Source organism: Mustelus asterias, chromosome 15, assembly GCF_964213995.1.
Source record: "Mustelus asterias chromosome 15, sMusAst1.hap1.1, whole genome shotgun sequence".
Classification (NCBI taxonomy): domain Eukaryota; kingdom Metazoa; phylum Chordata; class Chondrichthyes; order Carcharhiniformes; family Triakidae; genus Mustelus; species Mustelus asterias.
The window spans coordinates 78,794,984-78,809,521 of NC_135815.1; the positions used below are offsets into that span (position 1 = coordinate 78,794,984).

A 14,538-nucleotide genomic window follows, 5' to 3' on the forward strand; every position below is an offset into this window, starting at 1 on the left:
ATTTGAAATTCAAACATTACACTACACGAAAAGTACATATGATTCTGCCACATATAACACTAACAAATAGGACCAGTTGCTTTGGACACATTTTTTTACTATTAAATTGGATTGGTGGATTCTAGAATGGGAAACACATACACAACAGTATCTTATTTCATGAGGTGAATGCATATGAAAGATTGCTGCAAGGATAGCAGATAATTACGACAATTGAGGGAGATTTTGTTCTGGGTTTCTCAAATATGGCACATCAATTTGGGTAAGATGAACTGTAACTTTCAATTTTACTAAGCACACCAGCAATAAAGTCACCACCACATCATTGCAAGGCTGGGGACCAATAACAGAAGTACAGCTACCGTTAAACAATAATGATGAAGAATGGACACCAAATTTACCAGAAGAAATATATATTTAATAATTTAACATTAAGTATTCCCCTTCAATCAGTTTTATGATCAGCATTTGGATTACAGTTGATGAGGCTTTGAACCCTGGATAGGATAATCTCATTGGAACTATTGCAGTCTTCTGGATTGTATGGTGGAGATACTGTCAATACCCCAGCCACACACAGCTCTGTGTGTTGGTCCCCCTGCTCTGTAACAGGAATCCGATTTTTCTCTAACCAAGATTTAAGGCTGGACTTCCTTTGTTCAAGTTCTTCATTGCTGTAGACCTTGGCAGCTAGAGGCATGAATAAGGCAGAGAGTTTCTCAGTTGTATTGTTTTCGCCTTCGTTGATTAGTTCCACTGTCTGAATTGCGTGGCCCATAATAGTCACAACAGACACCTTCCCAGTGTCCACGAAGTTTACCAGAACAATGCTGAGAGAAATGAAAGATTAGTTGATCACTGAGGACAATTAAACAAAGGTAGAAATTACAGTTGAAATTTTTGATGTTTGAACAGAAAAAACACTATATCCAAACAGATGCTTGCAGCCAATGGACACCTTCCCACATGCAAACTAATCAATTCTAGATACCACAGAGAATATGGCTAGCCTTAGGAGCAGACGTAGACCATATAGCCCCTCAAGTCAGCTTCAACATTCAATACTATCATGGCTGATCATTGGCCTTAACTCCTTTCCTGCCAACTCTCTCTTGATTCCCCAAAATTCTGTCATCCTCAGCCTTATATATTCTACGATGGAGCATCTATAATGCTGTGGTAGGGAATTCCAAAGATTCACGAACCTTTGAGTGAAGATATTTCTCATCTCAGTCCTTAACCAAAGATTGTGCTCCTGTGCTCTAGATTCCTTAGCAAGGGGAAACAGCCCCTAACCGTCTCCCCTATCAAGCCCCTTCAGATTCTTTACTTTTCAATGAGATTATCTCATCAGTCCAAAGACGTGCGGGTTAGGTTGATTGGCCATGCTAAAATTGCCCCTTAGTATACTGAGATGCGTAGATTAGAGAGATTAGCAGGTAAAATATGTAGGGATATGGGGGTAGGGCCTGGGTGGGATTGTGGTCGGTGTAGACTCGATGGGCCAAATGGCTTCTTTCTGCATTGTAGGGTTTCTATGATTCTATGATCGTCTAAACTCCTGGGAGTAAACACTCAGTTTATTCACCTTCTCACCAGAGGACAACGTTTGCTGCACCACATCCAAATGGAAGTCAATTCTTCCTTCAATATAGAGACCAAAATTGCATTGCGCTGGAGTGTGGTCTCAACAAACCTCGTACAAATGTAGCAAGGCTTTCCTATACTGGTACTCAAATCTACTTGCAATAAATGCCAAAGTGCCCTTTGCCTTCCTAATTGTTTGCAGAACCTGCATGCTAACTTTGTGTTCCTTGCCCAAGTCCCTCTGAACATCAACATTTTAAAAAAGTTTCATACCTTTTAAAAATTATTCTTATCGAAGTGAATAACTTCATACTTCATCTATCACCTTACTGGATACCCTTTACCTGTCTATATCTCATTGCATCCTCTTTGTACCCTCCTCAAAGTTTACATTCCAACCTAGCTTTGTATTATCAGCAACTATAGTCTTAATAGATGAGCATTGGTTCTTGTGGCACTCTTGCTACTCAGTCTCCAACTTGAAAATGCCCTGTTTATCCCTGTCTACTTCCTGACTATTAACCTGCCTCTAACATATTACCCCCAATTCCCTGAGCCCTTATCTTGTGTATTAACCTTTTCTGTGGCACCTTATCAAACCTCTTTTGGAAATCCAAGTACACTATATTTACTGGTTCGCCTTTATCTACCCTACCAGTTATATCTTCAAAAGCTCCATTAATTTTGTCAAATACAATTTCCCTTTCATAAAACCATGTTGATTTTCTAAATGCACTGTTAAGACTTCCTTAATAAGGGATTCTAGCATTTTGCCAACAACTGGTATCAGGCTAACATGTTGGTAGTTACCCGTTTTCTCTCTCCCTTCTTTCTGGAACAATAGTTACATTTGCTAACTTCCAAACCACAGATTGTTCTGAGAATCTAGAGAATTTTGGAAAATAACCATTGAATCGATGATCTCCGCAACTACCACTTTTAAAACCCTATAATGTACGCAGCCTGGGGATTTGTTGGATTTGAGTCCCTCAAGTTTCTCTAATACTTTTTCTCTGCTGCTATTCATTACATTAAACTCACTTTTTCTAGCCCCTCTTTCTCGCTGGTATATAATGTGTGTTTACTGTGAAGTTGAATATTTTGAATTGTTTCTTTTGTGTTTCTTGTTGTTTGTCATCCTTTTAATCTATTTACCCAGTGATCCTAGTCAGCTCTCCCTTCATCCCTACATAATTGGTATTAAGCTTTAGATTTTTGTATGAGATACATGAGTTAACAGTTCTTCACTGCTAGCTGCAAGATTGCGTTGGGATTAAAAGACAACTGAGAACCTTAGTGTTAGAAATTTTAAAAAATAACCTTGAGTTTTAATTAGTAGGGTTTTATACCTCGAAACCCTAAATCTTAGAGGAGTCAAAAGAGGATGTGGAGGTAGAGCTGGGTATCATCAGTGTACATGTGAGAAAAATGCTGCGTTTTTGGAATATATTGCCAAAGGTTAGCATGTAGATGATAAATCGGGGGCGTCAAGGTTAGCTCTTCAGGAACACCAGAGATAATGCTGTGAGAGTGGGAAGAGAAGATAAGAATGAATTAGGTAAGTGCAGTCCCACCCAACTGGTCATCAGTGGAGAGGTATTAAAGAAGGATGATGTTGTCAATTGTGTCAAGGTCTGTAGACAGGTTGTGAAGGATGAGGAACATTAGTTTACCTTTGTCACAGTCACATAAGATGTTATTTGTAATTTTGGTAAGAGCTGTTTTGGCACTGTGGCAGGATAGAAACCAGATTGGAGGGATTCAAACTTGCCGAGTTCTGGGAAAGTTGGATGCGGCACAAGTGATGGTTGCCCTTTACTTGTTACTAGAAGAACACTTGACAGTTCAAGGCAGGTTTGTAGATAGGGAAGACATAGTGAAGATATTTCCATTTGAGTAGGAGATCAAAAACTAGGGCCTATAAATATGATGATAATTGGATTAATCCAATCAGGAATTCAGGATAAACTTATTTTTCCAGTGTTTAGAGTGTGGAACCCGCTAAGGAGCCATTGAGACAAATAGAATAAATGTATTTAAGGGAAAGTTACAAGTACGTGGGTAAGAAAATAATAAAATGTTATGTCAATAGTTTTAGAAAAAAGGGGGTGGGATTTAAAGAGATGTTCATCAAATTTAATTTACCTTCCCGATACAGGATCAACTGTAAAGACCCAGCCTTGATATGCATTTTTTTCATCTGCAGTGACTTTTACTTCTTTGTTCAGATATTTTTCCCATTCCAAAGGTTTTTTGGTAATCCATTCATTCATATTCACTGTACAAATGCTCGCCCAATCTATTGAAATATATAAAGTAAAAACATTGTATTCATATCATTACTTGAAGGCCTTTCTATATTGTAAATAATTTAAAATGAATCTGCAGATAGGATCAATTCAACTCAATGGTTAAACCACATTTAAAAATCATGTACGTTGATTCCAAATCAGGCATCACAGAACTAGGTGACGTAGAAGTGTAATAAAAGCAAAATACTACAGATGCTGGAAATTTGAAATAAAAACAGAAAACGCTGGAAAACTTCAGCAGGTCTGGCGGCATCTGCGGAGAGAGAAACAAAATTAACATTGAGCCCATACGACTCTTCTTTAGAGCTTCTTCCACAAAGATATAGACGTGTGTTGTAATTTTCTTCAAACTAGGCATCTTGTGCCACACAGGAGGTTGTTACACAAGATGAGGGCTCATGGGATTGGAGGTTTTAGCTTGGATTGAGGATTTCTTAATGGGTTGGCAGATTGTAACTAGTGAGGTGTCGCAAGCATCAGTGCTTGGGCCATAACTACTTACAATCTATATAAATGACTGAGTGGAATAAGAATAATTCTTTTCTCCCTTTAGGTACTTACAGCTTCCTCTTACGTCTCAACAGCTCCTTGTGGTAGTGAGTTCCACACTCTTCAACTGCTTTCTGGAGAAGAGTATTCAGGTTTGCTGATGATACAAAGCGAGGTGGAAAATTAAGCTGCGAGGAGGATGCATGGACACTGAAAGAGATTGCGGACAGGTTAAGTGAGTGGGCAAGAAGTTGGCAGATGGAGTATAATTTGGGAAATATAAAATTATCCACATTGGTACAAAAAAGGGAAAAACAATGTTTTTAAAAGGTGAGAAACCAGTAAATGTTGGTATTCACAGGGATTTGAGCATCCTTGTAGAATTTAAGGCAGTCTTGATCCAATTATTACAGTGCCTTAATTGAGTCTCCTTAACCGAGGAAAGGAATACGAGTTTGGGATCTAAAAAAGGTTTGTTAGATTGAATCATGGGATGTGATGGCTGTCCTACGAAGAAATAGACCAGAATGAGCTAATATTCTCTGCAGTTTAGAATAAGTGATCTCCTTGAAAGGTATACATTTCTTAGGAGGGTTCAAGACAGGGCAGACACAAGAAGCTGTTTCCTCTGATTAGAGTTGAGAACTAAGAATCATAGTTTTATGATAGGGAAAGTATTTAAGACCGATTCGGAGAGAGAGAGAGTATCAAAGGATATGGGGATAAGGCGGGAATGTGTAGTTGAGGTAGATAGGCCTCAATCTTATTGAATGGCAGTACAGGCTTGAGGGGTTATTGTGTTGCTGCACCTATTTCTTATGTTCTTAACTCCCCTTGAATGCTAACATCACTCAATAATACATACATACGTGGAAAGAATTGAGTAAGCTTTAAAAAACACTGCAATGCTATTAGCTGAGCAACACAGACTAGGAAGTTTCCAGACTGGATCCTAAGTCAGAAGGTTGGGATTCAAATCCCATCCCAGCACATAAACTATCAGCCTGATTAGGTGGACTTTGAAAATCCTGTGGCACTAATCAGGAAGCATGGAGTTCCCTTGGCATCCTGTCCAAAATTCAGTTTGCCCAAACCAACACCAATAATGTTTTAATCTGGTCATTCATTCATATATTGTTTGAGACATTGTTGGACTGCAGCGGTTCAAAAAGGCAGCTCACCACCACCTTCTCAGGGGCAATTAGGGATGGGCAATAAATGTTGGACTAGCCAGTGACACCCACATCCTATGAATGAATGTTTTAAAATATTTGTTGCATTTGCCTACGTAACAGTGGCTTTAGTTTAAGTAATCCACTGATTATAAAGCACTTCAGGATGTTCTGAGGATTTGATAAGATACCCTAGAAATCAAACTATCCATTTTATATTCAGCTGATTTTAATCAGAACTGAAAGAACGGCAGTACAATTGGTTTCAACTTCCCAAGCATGGGAAAGTTTTCTATAACTATATTCATTGTACCTAGTCAGAGAAAGATCCAACTCAGCTGCAAATGCCTGGCCCTACACAATTATTTGGGGAAGGTGTTAGATGAGTAACAAACCAAGCTGGACTCATTGTCCTTTGTGTTGGCAGTAAGTCCAGAGAAACAGGAGGCCCTTGGTGAACAGAGAGAAAACCAGGGTAAACCTACTTGAGTAACAGCAAAATACTGAGTCCCAGTCTGCTGACTCCAAATTCCGCCCCCCCTCTCCCCTCCTCCTCCAACCTCCCATCCCCTGATCCCTGTGCAACATCTACATCTCTTGTCCATGTCTTTTCCCCTATCACAACCACTCCCCTCCACTAAAGATTCCTGACTCTCCACCAGTCAATTGTTTGCTCCCTGGGTATGATGGAAATTATTCTGTTTAAAGTTAATGCAGTCTAACTATTGCCTGTTGCTTTGCTAATAGTAATTATTTACAATACTTCACATCACTGTCTGGTGTTTATGCTGGTGCACTGTGATAGAAAATTTTAATTGTTGATCTCCTGGGCCGGGTGAAGAGGAGATGGGGATAACATTGGCAGAAAAAGAAAACAAAGATAACGTGGGATCCATTTGCACTAAAACAATCACTTAATGTCAAATCCTGCTATATTTCTTATACACCTATCACTGTGTGGCCAAATTCCCCTCCAATTCGATTTTCAAGTTTGCTGACGACACCACTGTAGTGGGTCGGATCTCAAACAATGACGAGATAGAGTACAGGAACGAGATAGAGAATCTGGTGAACTGGTGCGGCAACAATAATCTCTCCCTCAATGTCAATAAAACGAAGGAGATTATCATCGACTTCAGGAAGCATAAAGGAGAACATGCCCCTGTCTACATCAATGGGGATGAAGTAGAACGGGTCAGGAGCTTCAAGTTTTTAGGTATCCAGATCACCAACAACCTGCCCTGGTCCCCCTATGCCGACACTATAGTTAAAAAAGCCCACCAACGCCTCTACTTTCTCAGAAGACTAAGGAAATTTGGCATGTCAGCTACGACTCTCACCAACTTTTACAGATGCACCACAGAAAGCATTCTTTCTGGTTGTATCACAGCTTGGTATGGCTCCTGCTCTGCCCAAGACCGCAAGGAACTACTAAAGAATGTGAATGTAGCCCAATCCATCATGCAAACCAGCCTCCCATCCACTGACTCTGTCTACACTTCCCACTACCTCGGCAAAACAGCCAGCATAATTAAGGATCCCACGCACCCCGGACACTCTTCCACCTTCTTCCTTCGGGAAAAAGATAAAGGTCTGAGGTCACGTACCAACCAACTCAAGAACAGCTTCTTCCCTGCTGCTGTCAGACTTTTGAATGGACTTAACTTGCATTAAGTTGATCTTTCTCTACACCATAGTTATAACTGTAACACTATATTCTGCACTCTCTTGTTTCCTTCTCTATGAATGGTATGTTTTGTCTGTATAGCGTGTAAGAAACAATACTTTTCACTATGTTAATACATGCGACAATAAATCAAATCAAAGTCTGAAACATCGCCTCCTGTACTCTCCAGAGCAAAGGTCTGACCTAACTTCAAGGAGAAGCAGTATGGGGTACCATTCAGAAGGCAATCTTACACCTGTCAAGTTTAATGCCGTGTAAAGTTACACTTGGTGTGATGCCAAAACACATTTTAAAACTACCCTGGGATATCTTGGATTTTGTAAATGTTTAAATTAACTCAGACAGGTTTACAATGTGCAGACACTGTTGCATGATGTTGTGACATTATTTTAACAAAGGGGAGAAGAATGCTTTCTTGGACAGATGAGGAGCTATGGCCAGTCTGTGAGAATGGGGCACCACACTGTGCAAAGAATTTGAGGAGGATTTATACCTGAAAAATTAACTTGCCATTTGTTTTCTTGATGATTGACTGCTGGCTAAAATTCCCAATCCTCCCACAATGACCGAATGTCTACCAGAACTGGGGTTCTTATCTCAAACTATAGGTCAAAAAATCCAGGAGATCACCAATTGAAATTGGCCATCATTGTACACCCACATAAACAACAAACAATACAGGTTATTGCAAATAATTACAATTAGCCTGGCAACAGGAGACAGAACAACATTAAACTGCATTAACTTCAAACAAAATAATTTCCATCATTCCCAGGGAGCCACGGCTGGTTGGTGGGGAAGAGATGTAGGCAGGAAAGCCGGGACAAGAAAGATGTACATTTTGCATGGGCCCAGTGGATGGAGTTGGAGATATGGGAGGGTGGTGTCTCAGGGGAAAAGGAGGGGACTTGCAGATTTGGGGACTCAAGTGGGTTTGCCCTGCTATCCTCTCTGCTCACAGATGACTTCCTAATTCTCAGGAATTGTCGCACAGAGCAAAGATACTCAACCACAGAAGGCCCATTGCTATAAGGTAACTTTTGTAGAATCGTAGAATCCCAAAGGTGCAGAATGAGGCCATTCGGCCCATCGAGCCTGTACTGACAACAATCCAGGCTCTGTGCCCACTAGTCCCACTAAGGGGCAATATAGCATAGCCAATCAACCTAACCCACACATCTTTGGAAAAGGCATAAGAGAAGGTGTCACATGATCATATAGTCAGAACATCATGTGGAATGCCTTCAACATGAAATGGCAACCCCACGTTTATCCCACTGAGTTATCTCCACTGTTTAATTTTTATTTGGATTCCAGCATTTGCAGACTTTTGGATTCTGAAATACAAGGGAACAGATTGTGGTACAAATCAGTGCTGCCTCGCCGGGAGATGGTAAAGGTGGCAGTCTGGGTGCAGGTAAACAAGAATATAATTTTGTATAAAATAAAAAATCCGAAATAGAAAAAATGCAACATCTATGGGGTAACAAGAATTAACGTATCAGGTCGACAGGCTTCCATCAGTGTAATTTTAACCCACTGTATCGAAATATTATTGTTGAAATATAATTCGATGCGATATTAGACTCAACAATTTGCACGAAGCAGCCTAAAGAGCCGTTTTCATACTGAGGAATTCAAAGGCACCGGTTCAAGCCACTCACCTGCTTACTCCTGGGCTCCAGCGCTTCCCAATTACGTCAACGAATTTCGGCGCTTCCTAATTACGTCAACTAATTTCGGCGCCTCCCAATTACGTCAACTAATTTCGGCGCCTCCCAATTACGTCAACTAATTTCGGCGCTTCCCAATTACGTCAACTAATTTCGGCGCTTCCCAATTACGTCAGCTAATCCCGGCGTCGCATGTTCATGACGTTTAATTGGGCGCCTTGCAATGACATTTTAACCGTCCGGCATTCGCAATGAATCACGTGAGGGTATAAGAGGACGAGTCATTCTAATCCCCTGAGCCGTGGTCAAACTTGGAGTGAACGAGTAATGTATGTGGCAGCAATGTTTCCGGCATCATTTTAAAAGAATGTTTAAGTTTCGAACATCGGGTCTCGATGCTGTCTTGTAGAATCCCCCCCTCCTGTAATGTGAGAGATATTTGTGTCTGTCAGGGCTGCCACAGGGGAGTGTCTTCACGAAGCCTCCCCAAATGGCGGGGAGCCTCGCCTGCTCTCAGAACTAACCCCCCCCCCCCCCAAACAATCACTGAGTTGTAGGGTGCAAAGGAAAGGGGGAATCATAGAAACCCTACAGTGCAGAAGGAGGCCATTCGGCCCATCGAGTCTGCACCGACCACAATCCCACCCAGGCCCTACCCCCACATATTTTACCCGCTAATCCCTCTAACCTACGCATCCCAGGACTCTAAGGGGCAATTTTTTTAACCTGGCCAATCAACCTAACCCGCACATCTTTGGACTGTGGGAGGAAACCGGAGCACCCGGAGGAAACCCACGCAGACACGAGGAGAATGTGCAAACTCCACACAGACAGTGACCCGAGCCGGGAATCGAACCCGGGACCCTGGAGCTGTGAAGCAGCAGTGCTAACCACTGTGCTACCGTGCCCCTTAAAGCAAATGAATGAATGCCCCTTACAGCAAATCAACACTCCTCGTGCAGTTAAAAGCAAATTAATGTGGATGCTGGAATCTGAAACAAAAACATAAAATGCTGGAAAATCTCAGCAGGTCTGACAGCATTTTAGGCGAGAGAATAGAGCCAACGTTTCGAGTCTGGATGACTGTCAGAGTTTTGTGTGGGGAGGTCTTTTACCTCATTTTCTTGTGCCATGTCACTGAACTAGTATTCCAGAGACCCAGGGTAATGCTCTGGGGGCCCAGGTTCAAATCCACCATAGCAGGTGATGAAATTTGAATTGAATTAAAAGTGACCATGACTTGATTGTTTTGTAAAAACCCATTTGTTTCACTAATGTCTTTTTAAGAAAGGAAAACTGTCATCCATACCTGGTCGGGCCTGCATGTGACTCCAGAGCCACAGCAATGTGGTTGACTTTCAACTGCCCTTTGAAAAAGCCTAGCAAGCCACTCAGTTGTTTAAGAAGACAGCTCAACGCCAGCTTCTCAAGGGCAACAAGGGATGGGCAATAAATGCTGGCCAGTCAGTGACCCACAAATGAATAAAAAGTCTGAGCTCTGTTTTGGTGAGGCTCCTGTTGTTGCTGTTCTTTTCCCCAATGTAGCATCTCCACATCTTTCAAAACAATTATCTCAACAGAGTTCCTTTTTTGTCTCTCTCCAGTCATTTTTTTTGGAGCTTAGATTCATTTATCATGCACAGATTGCCTCATTGAGCAATCATTTTTTGGTGCAATGCTTAGAAAAACCTCGCTGTCCTTTAAGTGGAATAAAAGGAGTAACAGAACAATTTCCTTGTTTTATAAGAGTACTGAGGATTCTGGAAATCTGGAATGATAGAATATACTGAAAATACTCAGCAGGTTAGGCAGCATCTGTGGAGAGAAAAAAGTTAACATTTCAGTGAAATGACTTCATTAGAATTGAGGAAAAATAGAGATGTAGGTTTTGAGCAAGGTGGAGGAAGAACAAAAGAAAATGATAAAATGAAAGGCATAAGAAATTAAATGAAAAGGGTCTTGTAATGTGTAAAGAAACAAAAGATGTGTCAAGATGAGCGGTGAAAGCTGGGTAACAGTGGAACAAGAAAAATCAAACCAGCAAAACAAAAAGAAAAATTGTGGAGGTCGAGGCCCTAAAATTGTTGAACTCTTGTTGAGCCCAGAAAATGAGATGCTGTTCCTCAAGCTTGCATTGAGCTTCACTGGCCCAATACCAGGCCAAAGTGGGATTAAAGTGGAGAACTGAAATGACTAGTTATGGGGAGCTCAGGATCATGCCTATTGACTGAACAATGGTGTCCCATAATGTGCCTACCTTGTGAGCAGTATACTAAATTGAAAAAAGTATATTTCAATTGTTAATTAAAACAAAATGCTGGAATTACTCAGCAGGTCAGGCAGCAACTGTGGAGAGCAAAACAGTCAATATTTCAAGTTGATTTTTCACTAGAGTTGAGAAAAGTTAGAGATGGAATACCTTTTGAGAAAGGAGGGATCAGATCAGGACATTTGCTAGGGTGAAAGATAGGAAACATTGAATGACAATCTTTGTCAATAAAAAACTGAAGACTTTGTCTTTCAGGCCAAAGGAAATGGTGATGAAGCAAGAAATGAGACAAAGGATGTCCCTAGAACAGGTGTGCTGCTGTTTCATTTGGAGTGTTTAAGAATTTGGATGGTGTGATCCATGTGCTAGGAAAAAAAGCCATATTTTCTTTTGTACAATACTTTAAGAACAAAATGTGCTGGTGAGTATTTTGAAAGAGAGTTAATTGGTTTGCTGATTATGAGAGTGGTTGCAAGAAATGTGCATGTGACATGGGGTTATCGTAAGGGTGAACAGCAAAGAAGCAAATGATAAATAGAAAGCCAATTGCAGAGTCAGACTGCTTCTCTGTTTGGCAATTCATGAGACTGGGAATTGGTGCAAAAAGAAAACAAACTACACACTCTGGCACTTTTACAGTAGATTCTGACATCGAAGCAGGGCACTAAGAACAGTAGTGTGTGTTATATTGTTGGAAAGGACAGAAAACTGAAACAAGGAGAGTGAGGGATTGTGGGTTAGACAATAACCCTTGCTGCTGTTAAGTGGTGCCAGACTGCTTAAGTAGATTGGGGAACAGATTTGGAGGCTTCAGCGGAACTATTGCTGATGGAATTTTTCTAGCACCCTTATGCATCACCACTACACAGTTCAGGTCTCATTGCAGTACAGGAGTATGCTGACGACAATTGGTCTAGGACTTTTGTTGACTTGCCCAATGTGTTTGTTATCAAACGCTCACTGCCATGGTTTGTAGAAGGCTGAACTGGCACAGCTAATCAGTTTTAGATCTCCTCATTAAGCTGCCATGTGAAGTGCTCAGCTGTATGGGAGGTGGAATGTTTTGTTGACCAGGCGTGAGTTGATGGACAAGTTTTATTTTGGCAACACTCAAGGACAAGTCAAGTTTCTTGTATGCAGAATTGAAGAGATAATGTCAGCTGTACTAGATTCCTGTGCCCAGACCACTAAGCTAGAGCATTGTTGTCACCAGTACTGGTTCAACAAAAATGATGTTCAAGTATCGGAACTCCTGGAACAAAAGCAAACAACCTTCATTGCTTGGCAGAAAACCCCAACGTCACAACTCAAGAAGGCAGCATTCCAACAACTCAAGCTTAGCATCCAAAGATAAAGGTGCGGATTTAAATTTGGGGGGCATGCATAAGAAATTTGCCGATGACACAAAAATTGGCTGTCTGATTGACAAACAGAAAAGTGGTAAACGGAATTCAACCCAGAGAAATTGAGGTCCTGCATTTAGCAAGGGCAAACATGACTAGGAAATGCAAAACACGTAGTTAGATACTGAGAATGTGGAGGAACAGGGTGACCACACATGTCCACAGATCTCTGAAGATGGCAGAAGAGGTGGTTAAGACGGCATGTGGGATACTTTCCTTTATTAGCCAAGGCTTAGGGAATAAAAAATGACGAGGCCACAATTAGTACACATTACAAGAAGGATTACATATGTGGTAGCAATTGAGAGGGTACATAGGAGATTTACAACCATGTTGCCATGAATGGAGAATTTTAGCTATGAGGAAACATTTGGATAAGCTTGTTGTTTATGGCTTCTTGCTATGAGCCAAGCCTCATGTTACCAACTTCACCATAATGCTGCCATTTGTTACACAATAGTTTAATGAAAACAATTGAACTATAGAAAAATGGGACAAAGACCAAAGTCTCAGTAACAATTCATTTGGAAAAAAGGTTAACCAGACAGATTAATTGAGACAGGATGCTACTGCTCTAGCTGTTTCCTACGATTTTCTTCCCCCTTCCCTGTTTTTCACTTAATTATAGTTGACATGGATGAAGGCAGCCATCAGGTACCTCATTCAAATTAGCTTTCCTTAATCATGAGCCAAGTAAGCTATTCAACTAAAGAGAGAATCACAACTGAGCCTGATCAAGTCCCCACGATTCACCTATACTACATATATGCAACTGGCATGAAATTTTAAATATCAATTGGGAGAAGAATCCCTTGCTTTGATTTGTATCCATTTTCAAACCAGAGTCGCACTGATTCATTCTAACATTACAAATACTGCTTCAGCTAGTACAGACTGGAAATCTAATTGTGCAGCTTCGAGCAGCTATGGCTTAATGTGACACAAGTACACCAGGTGAATGTTTCCATTGGGACATCAAAGTCTATGAGAAAATAAAACAGTGAAATTTTAATTTTTGCAATTTTACAATTATTTTGTACAGATTTTATCGCTATTTATGCAAAATAGAGAGAAGAAAACAAGAAATTATTTATTGAGACTCCTGTGTATAAAACTAGCCTTGGATAGGTCCCTATTTCCTGAATTAAACCAGACCTAAAAGATTGCCATCTGGACAACATATAACAAGGAAATCTCTGAAACTGCAGTTTTAAAAATACCACCGTTGCCATGGCAATGCATTTCCTTTAGCACGTATACAGAGGAAATGCAATTAGATGGAATGATGTCAGCTGCACAAATTATTTCACTTGTAAGACTCAAATTTTAAAATCATATTGAAAAGGACTAATGCTGAAGCTGATGTGAGTCTGAACTTAAAGCGTTGCTTTTTCTGTTGGCAAAAGTAGTGACTAGTGTTTTCCATGCAGGCTGTTATCAATCTGCCTAAAAATCCCTGAAGTGACAACACCCGTTTTAATCCTTTCAGTGCCCGATGCTGCCTTATAGATTTTCAAATATTCTTATTTTCATCAAATTAGTTACTCGGCAACCTTACTTGGAAAACACCAGGTGCCACAATTGCAACGTTTAGTTTGAATATTTGAGTGAAACAGATTCATTTTATTTGAATTTTGGGCACATCACAGTGAAGCATGTTAGTGCTAGAAAGTGGAGCATTTTGTATTTTAGACTCCCGTGTCAGGAAACACTCCCAGATATAACATGGTCAAGTAAAATTCTCCTTCGCTAACCTCAAAATAAAATCACTCGGATTAGTGTGCTCTTTAAAAAATTTCCATCTCTAAACTAGGCTGATACCAACCCAGAGTCATTTCACCAAGGATGTTTTACGATCAATTGACAGGGGAAACATTTGTCTTAATTAGTTTGTATTGGTATTGATTTGAGATCCCAGAAGTGAAAGGTCAGTGCCTAACTTACTC

The 14,538-nt window shown here is 40.5% G+C and overlaps 1 protein-coding gene across 2 annotated transcripts; it reads right to left on the reverse strand.

Moving 5' to 3' along the window:
- Window positions 1–396: 396 nt before the first annotated feature.
- gemin6 (gem (nuclear organelle) associated protein 6) lies at window positions 397–8,936 on the reverse strand. Of its 2 annotated transcripts, none has more exons than XM_078230597.1 (3): window positions 8,912–8,936; window positions 3,733–3,886; window positions 397–830 (listed from the first exon to the last, which is right to left on the reverse strand). In XM_078230597.1, exons 2-3 carry the CDS (start codon window positions 3,858–3,860, stop codon window positions 446–448), a joined length of 513 nt encoding a protein of 170 aa, XP_078086723.1. In that variant the 5' UTR covers window positions 3,861–3,886; window positions 8,912–8,936; the 3' UTR covers window positions 397–445. The 2 variants fall into 2 exon arrangements, with proteins under 2 accessions (XP_078086723.1, XP_078086722.1); XM_078230596.1 differs by lacking the exon at window positions 8,912–8,936 and adding an exon at window positions 4,461–4,601.
- Window positions 8,937–14,538: the final 5,602 nt, after the last annotated feature.